The 8065-nt window shown below is 34.5% G+C and overlaps 1 protein-coding gene across 1 annotated transcript in view; it reads left to right on the forward strand.

Annotated features, from left to right (window-relative positions):
- Positions 1-7510, forward strand: part of LOC115224399 (mucin-19-like) — a 212505-nt gene extending 204995 nt beyond the window's left edge. Inside the window, exons 58-60 of the mRNA XM_036512075.1 lie at positions 1679-1783; positions 4570-4630; positions 7112-7510. Coding sequence (XP_036367968.1) covers positions 1679-1783; positions 4570-4630; positions 7112-7410 — 465 coding nt within the window. The 3' untranslated portion in view covers positions 7411-7510. The remainder of the gene's footprint in view (positions 1-1678; positions 1784-4569; positions 4631-7111) is intronic.
- The last annotated feature ends 555 nt before the right edge of the window (positions 7511-8065 follow it).

Here is an 8065-nt window from a genome sequence, read left to right on the forward strand (position 1 = left end):
CAGTGTGGACTGGGTGCTTTTAAGTGGCATCTATACTGACCAGGTCACCAAGTACTTGTAAGACAAAAAAAATCTCTTTTGAGAAGACAGCACTGGAGGAGGTGATCTTGTCAGATGATGAAAGTTATAGTGAGGCAGAGACAGAACAGGTGTCTTGCAGTAGAAGAGGCATGAGGTTACTCAGTCAGAGAGAGAGTGAGAGATCAGGAATGAAGACAGAAACTTACCCAACCTGAGGAAAGTGCAGAAGGAGAGAGAGAGAGAGTCGGAGACAGAAGGATAGACATGGTGGTAAAATGTCTGACATACTCACAAGGGACAGGGGCCAGAATATGAATGGGATGGTTGAGTAAAGGAAGAGAGAGAAATAGATTGTGGTGAGTGCCAGGGCATACCCTTAAGATTCAAATGCCATAATGTAAGTGGCAGGATATTACAAAGGAAGCATGATTAAAGAGTGTGGGGGAGGGGGTGAAAACTTGGGTATATATAGATTCGTGGGGCTACCAGAATACAATGATACAGAGGAACAGGGCCATGAGAGAGGACTGGATTGGGGAGTGAGAGATAGGCATAGTGTATGAAGGAGGAAATCTGAGGAAGAGAAGAAATATAGAGATGTAGATTGGATTGTTGGGGGGAAGGCTAGAAGATAGCAATGATACAGTGAGACAGAGTGTGGGTGGAACACACAGGTCAGAAGCATACAGTGGCATGGGGCCAAGAGGACAGAATTGGTGAGTGGGAGGTAAGTATAGTGCATGAAGTGGAAATGTGAGGAAGAGAAGAAATGTAGTTTCGTTTGTTGTGGTAAAATACGTGAGAAATTTTCATAAGTGTGGGTGGGACACTCAGTGCTTCTAGAACTCAGTTTCACTGACATGGGCAGGTTTTCTCAAGAACTTTATATTGCCAGACATCTCGGTCCATTGTCATTTCCTATCTATCAATAAATATATATATATATACATACAAGGAAAACAGAAAATGGAGATAAAATTGATGAATAACAATTGATTTACACCAATTTTCATTTATTAATTAAATACAAAAACACAAAATCTCAACTTACAGCTGTTTCTATTAGCACGATTCCCAGGCTTAACCACCACAATAATAATAATAGCAGTTATCATTGTAAGTAATTAATTATACCAATTTGAATCGCAGAACTTCATCAGAGGAGAGAAGTAAATATAAATAAAAGTAAAAAGAAAAAGGAGAAAATGAGAAAACAGTGATAATCAATTCATGCTACATGCTGACCCACTGGGAAACTTTCAACCAACTAGAATTTGTGTGTGTGTACTTATCTATATGTGTAAATGCATAAATCAAGCCTAGTCGTGTTTATTTGCATCATTAGCTCACCTAGATTTCTTTTATAGCCACTCTTTACCATTGGACCTAGTCCTCAATAAAGATTTCAGAGTTTAGGTTCAAATCATTTGAGCTCTACTATGTGTTTTCTATATTGAGAATCTCTAGCTTTTACTTTTTAACGGCATATATATATATATATATGATATATACAGTGTGCAGCAGAAAGGTTGCCCTGATTTCAAATTATTAACTTTTGAAATCGGGGCAACCTATCTGCTGCACCCTATATAAATACAAAAAGTTCTTATTGCAAAAATTCACAAAGTTAATTTTTTTACCAACCTTTTCCTTTTAGGAGAATGAAATATGGATTGATCCAGAACGTGAGTGTTATACATGTGAATGTATTGGTGGCCATGTAGAATGTCAAAGAAAATGTGAAATCCCTGAGTGTAATAGTGTAAGTATTATTTATTTCTGTGTCTAAAATGCAATTGCTTAAAAATATTTCAATACCTTGGTAACAGCAAAAATTGTCCCGTTTGTTGTACATAAGCCATCAGGAACTAAAATATGTGAAAACTTTTTTAAAGATAACTTTAAACTATTACAGACTATGAAAAGCAAAGATACTCAGTTGTTGCACATGGATGGGTAATTATTGTGTCATTAAATTAGGCCTTTTAGCAAATCGTATAAGTGTTGAACACTTACATTGCATTCCAGAAGGTTTGAGAGATTTTTAGGAGAGGCAGTTATAACTGTCTCAGAGTATTTTAATTTTGATATATCATTACTATACATTTAATCAACTTTTTCATATTCCAGCTTCAAGGAGATGGCTGTAACAGCACTTTAACCCTTTTGTTACCATATTTCTTTTGAGATGCTGTGTTTCTTTCAATTAATTTTAAATACAACAAAAAATTTTACTTAGTTATTAAGCTAGTGCTAGAAACATAAATTGTGACTAAGGTTTGGTGGAAGATTTTAATTCAAACCTTTTGAAAGACATTTGTACTACAGAGTCAGAGGCGGTTTCAGATGGATTGACATCAAAAGAGTTATACACACCTCTACATTTGGGCAGATGCACATTAGAAGCAGTTGGAAGGGTGTGGATTGAAGGAAATTTAGGCTATTATTTCTAGCATATAGAGTGACCATATTGAGGTCTCCCTCCCTCATGTCTTCTGCTGTTTATTTTCTCCTTAACTCTTTTGTTACCATATTTCTGTTGAGATGCTCTGTGTTTCTTTCTATTAATTTTAAATATAACAAATAATTTAGTAAAATAACTTAGTTATCATTAAGCTAGTGTTAGGAACATAAATTGTGACTAAGGTTTGGTGGAAGATTTTAATTCAGAACTTTTGAAAACAAGACATTTGTATTACAAAGCCTCTTCTGCAGCTGGGAGCCTGTACAAGAATGTAAAGATATTTTTCAGCTGAACTTTCATTTCTTTCAAAGATGAATCTTTACAAAACTGCCAGTATTTAAATTCCGTTATAGGAAGCTTTACGGAAAGCAAATAGGAGCTTAGAAAAACCTTCCACATTTGTCACTGAATATCTGCACAATTGTTTTATAAAGTGTATTTGTTTACAGTGATTCAGTCTGCACTCAAAAGAATGAACTAAATTAGACATTTTATATGTTCTGAGTTCAAATTCCACCAAGATCAACTTTGCTTTGCACCCTTTCAGGATCAATAAAGTAAGTATGAGTACTGGGGTCAATGTAATTAAGTAACCCCCCTCATCAAATTTTCAGACCTACAGCAGAAAGGATTTTATATGATTCATCAAAGGATTTATTCCACTTTCAGTTGTGCACAAAGTTCACAACAATACAGTCTTTGATATTGCATGAATTTTCCACTGATTGATTTTTAGAAGCACATTTCCAACACTAACCAGCTAACAAGAAGTAGGTATTTCAAAACTCCTGTCTTTCAAAACAACAATGTTTAGTCATTAAAGCTAATAAATTTTCTAAGTTAAACCAATGAGCTATAGTTATAGGAAAAATTCATTACAACTTTTGGTCCCAAAAATACAGCAATTTATTTTTTACAAAATATTAATTCAATGACTTCAGAACTTTAAATGAAATGTAAGAATATTTATCAAACTAACTACAAGCGTTTTAAATAGCCCATTCAACTTGTGAGAAATAGCAGCCAAATCTCTCTCATATCACCCCCTACTGCTTTATAAAAAAGAAATAGTGAAGATACACTGAATAATGCCATCCTAGATACATTCTAACTAATAGAAAATAAGCAGGATGATCATGGTCAGAATACCTTTTATCATAAACCTGCTCAATCAAGGCTGACTTGTACCCCATTATTACAAATAGATTAGGTTACTAAAACTTAATTGGATATAAGTGGCTGAGATTCATTATTAGAAATTAAAGAAAAAAGTTCAAAGGTAATTTAAGTTTCTTTACTATACATACCTGATTTGTGACTTATTTATTAAACCATATTAACTGAATCATAAAATAATTTGGTAAAGTTCTTTAATAAAGTTGAACAAAAAAATATTCCTAAACATCACCAAATCTCTTAAACAAAAATGTTTATGTTTAATATTCTGATATTTAAATGTGAATTGGAGAATATCTTAATTTATGCATCAGATGTTTTCAAAATTTAAATAATGATAACATAATCCCCATTCTACTACTATGTCTGATACACACAGTATCATCACTAACACCAACTAGCCACATAAAAGATATGGTACCATTGTGATGGAGTAGACACTGGAAGAAAGAATAAGACTTGAGTGGAAGACTAAGAAAAATGTGACGCAATATATTCTGGGACGTGATAGCAATGAAAATCAGCCCAAGTGGAACTAAGAAGAAAGCTAATAATTAGGGTGTTTAGAAAAGGCTCATTGCCCACCATGTTGACAACACTGGAGGATCTAAAAATTAAGAGAAAGAAAGAGATAGAGAGAGCCAGGTGTCTATATCAATCATTAATGTAACATAATAAGAGTTAGTTTGAAGTAAATGGAATCAAGCTTACACTCAGACATGTCACCCATTTGGATATCCTATTTCAGTTTCTTTTATTTTCTGCACAACTTACTCCATTCTAATAACCAACAATCACATCATATACTTATAACATACAACAAATGAATACTATCAATTTCCTTGCAAAATAAATATATTCAAAGCAACAGAATCATATAAATCATTCTTTTTATTCCTTTTATCTAGGATGAAGAGTTATTTTTCCCAGAAATTAACCCATGCTGTCCAGTGTGCAAACTGAGATCAGGTAAAAATCTTTTAGACTCCATTATCAATTTATTTAGATCCAATTTTATTGAAAAACTAGCAGTATAGCCCAGCGTTGCTCGGGTTTGTTTTCTTTTTGACCATTTAGAATTGGAATTTTTGAAAAGTAAAAATTTTGCATTATGTAGCTTGTTATTCTCTTTAAGTAAACATTTCTCTGGTAGAAATATACCGAAAAATGGCTACACGGCAGTCAAAAAATTGTAAAAAATAAGGATTTTCATAGAAAAAAACCCACCTTTTTGATGTAAATAATTTTTGGTCTTAACATGGTCCAATTTGAATTTTTTTCTTCTACGGAATGAAGAGCAAGCCTTCTTCTATCATACTTTCAATTTTGGTTAACTTGCACCGCAGGGTCTCTGAGGAGATAGTGTTAGTTGAAGGCTACCAAACCTGCCACACACACAGACAGACAACTTCAGCTATATATATGTAGATTAAGCAAAATACATGGACTTAGGAAATATTGGATAAGTTTAGTGGATCAAACTGCAAGTTTTCTTCCTGTAATGTATAAATAAACTTACATAAGTATACACCCACCAACCTCTGGTCTGTAGAGGTGTTGTCTCCTTTCTCTCTTCCCCTCCTTTGGTTTTCTACTGGCACTGCATGGATTGATGCAACACAAGCCCAACCAACTTCATGCCACCTTAACTCAGACCCTCCCTGGAGGAGGGTCAATACAGGATAATGAGTGAGATGGGAATGACTGGGTTTTGTGTGTATGTGAGGTTGTACATTGTGAGAATGTATCTGTATCAGTGTCCTGTTGAACTTAGACATCTGTTCTAAATGACTTGTTTATATTTAGTCACCTTTAACCCCTATGTTGCTTATCTTTTCATTTATCTGCTAGGTATTACCAACTTAGCATGGAGTCACAATCCTGTTACACTTTTCCAAATCCAGATGTCATCCTCAAGAACAGAATTAAAATACTGACCATCACAATACATTCCTTTTAACTCCTTTCCTTCCTTAAACTCCTTCTGTACACATTCTGCTTGTTTTTTTTTTTATCTTTTCTTCCTTTACCTATCCGTCTTAATGCATATATTTTTTTCGTTAATTTTCAGTTACTTTCGTACTGATCTTCACTTGAAATCATTTTCACCATCATCATTTAACATCTGCTTTTCATGCTAGCATAAGTTAGACAGTTTGACTGAAACTGGTAAGCTGCAGGGCTACACCAGGAACACTCTGATTTGGCATGGTCTCTAAGGCTGGACGCCCTCCCTAACACCAACCCCTCCAAAAGTGTAATGGGTGCTTTTTACGTGCCCCTAACAAGGGTGCCGGTTACATGACACCAGTATCGGCCTCGACTACGATTTCACTTGGCTTGACAGGTCTTCTAAAGAAATGGCATATCGCTGAAGGTCCCAGTCACTTATCATTGTCTCTGTGAGGCCTAATGTTCAAAGATCATGCTTCATCACCTCATCCCATGATTTCTTGAATCTCCCTGGTTCTACCTCTTCCACAGGTTCCCTCCACCGTTAGAGATCAGCACTTCTTCACACAGCTGTTTTCATCTATACGCATCCATGACCATACCAGCACAGTTGTCTCTCTTGCACACCACATCTGATGCCTTTTATGCCCAACTTTTCTCTCAAAACACTTACTCTGTCGTACATGCACACTGACATTGTACATCCAGTGAAGCACACTAGCTTCATTTCTTTCAAGCCTACGCATGTCTTCAGCAGTTACAGCCCATGTTTCACTGCCATATAGCATGGTTGTTTGCACACAGGCATCATCCAGTTTGCCTTTTACTCTGAAGTAGAGACCTATGCAAATGTTGTGCGTGTGTATACTACGTATGTGTGCATGCATGTATGCATTTTTATATTTTATTTATTTACTAATATACTGGTACATTTTATCCTGTTTATTACTGTGTTATTTTGTCTTCTTTAATTTTCTATCCACTACTTGCTTTTTTTCTCCTCCCTTTGCTAAATACTTATAAATTATCTCATCATGTGTCTGACTTCAGATATTAGATCTCTGTAACAGAATACGATAAAGTGTTCTCCTGACGATCCATTGCAGCTAGGCATCCAAATACACTTGGAACATCCAATACTGAGTTCCAAATAACTGCAATAGTGAAATGGACATAGGAACCAAATATTTATATTGGTGTTTATCTTAATTTTCCTTGACATATCCTCTGTATATCATAACTAGCAATACTGCTAAGTACAGTGGTCAACTAACTGCTATACCAGAAACTGACAGGATAATGATAACTTATACAGTAGTAGTCACATGTCTTACTGTACACACAAAATAAATTATACCCACATAAATAAGAGGAGAATATTTTTATAAGATATATAAGTCATAACAATATAATCTTCCAACATTTTTATATCTGAAATAATGACAAGAGGGTTTTTTTTTTTAATGTTTATAATAAATTCTGTTCCTTTCCTTCCAGAAAACAAATGCCAAGTGAAAGTTGATTTCAAGTACCTTACAAATGGAACCTGTACTGCAATTCAAAAGGTGAGGGTAACTCAGTGTGGAGGGCATTGTGCTGAAAGTACATCTGGAGTAATTTTGATGAGCACTAAACCAGATGTAGTCACTGATGAGATGTTCCACAATAATTGTGAATGCTGTCAAGCGAAAGCAACAAAAATGAGATCAGTTACGGTTCTCTGTCCACCAGATAACATAGAAACTGTCATGTATTATCCAGAAATATGCAGTTGTGAATGTACTAAATGTAGATAAGATTGCAAAAGTACTAATGGTATTCTAATTAGGAAAAAGATTTGTCTGTCCAAAATATAGTGGGAAATAGCAATTTAAAATACATAATGGAAAAAAATAATGAAAAGAAATTTGTTAAAGCATTGAAATATGAATAGTAGTATATATTTCAAACATCTACTCTGAAATATTTCAATATTAATTGAAAATAAATTATATCAAACTATCAGAAAAAACTTGTTTTCTTATTACATCTTTTTAAGTTGCCCTGATTGAGCAGTTCAATCCTTTGTTTCATTGTTGTTGTTGTTTAGTACCAGGATATCTCTGACTGAGCAGGTCTGTGATTAAAGACATTTCAACCTTAGCCATTCCATTTTTCTAGGGAGTGTCTATATTATCCAAAGTACATCAAGCCACTATAATACTGTGATTTGGAGGAATTTGGCTGATATGGTTTGAAGGTGGAACACAAGCAGAGTCTCCTTTGTTAGCTCAATCCTTTGTGTTAATTTACTAAAGTAGGAAGACAGTTTGTTATCAATTTTCCATGACCACCTGGAATTGTTGCAAGACTATGAAAAAAAATGTTTCATTTTCCTTCTTTCTACAACATGTAGAAAAGAGCCAGACATTTTTTCTGACAATATTTTTCAGCTGGATACCCTTTCTATTG

This window comes from Octopus sinensis, linkage group LG2, assembly GCF_006345805.1.
Source record: "Octopus sinensis linkage group LG2, ASM634580v1, whole genome shotgun sequence".
Taxonomy (NCBI): domain Eukaryota; kingdom Metazoa; phylum Mollusca; class Cephalopoda; order Octopoda; family Octopodidae; genus Octopus; species Octopus sinensis.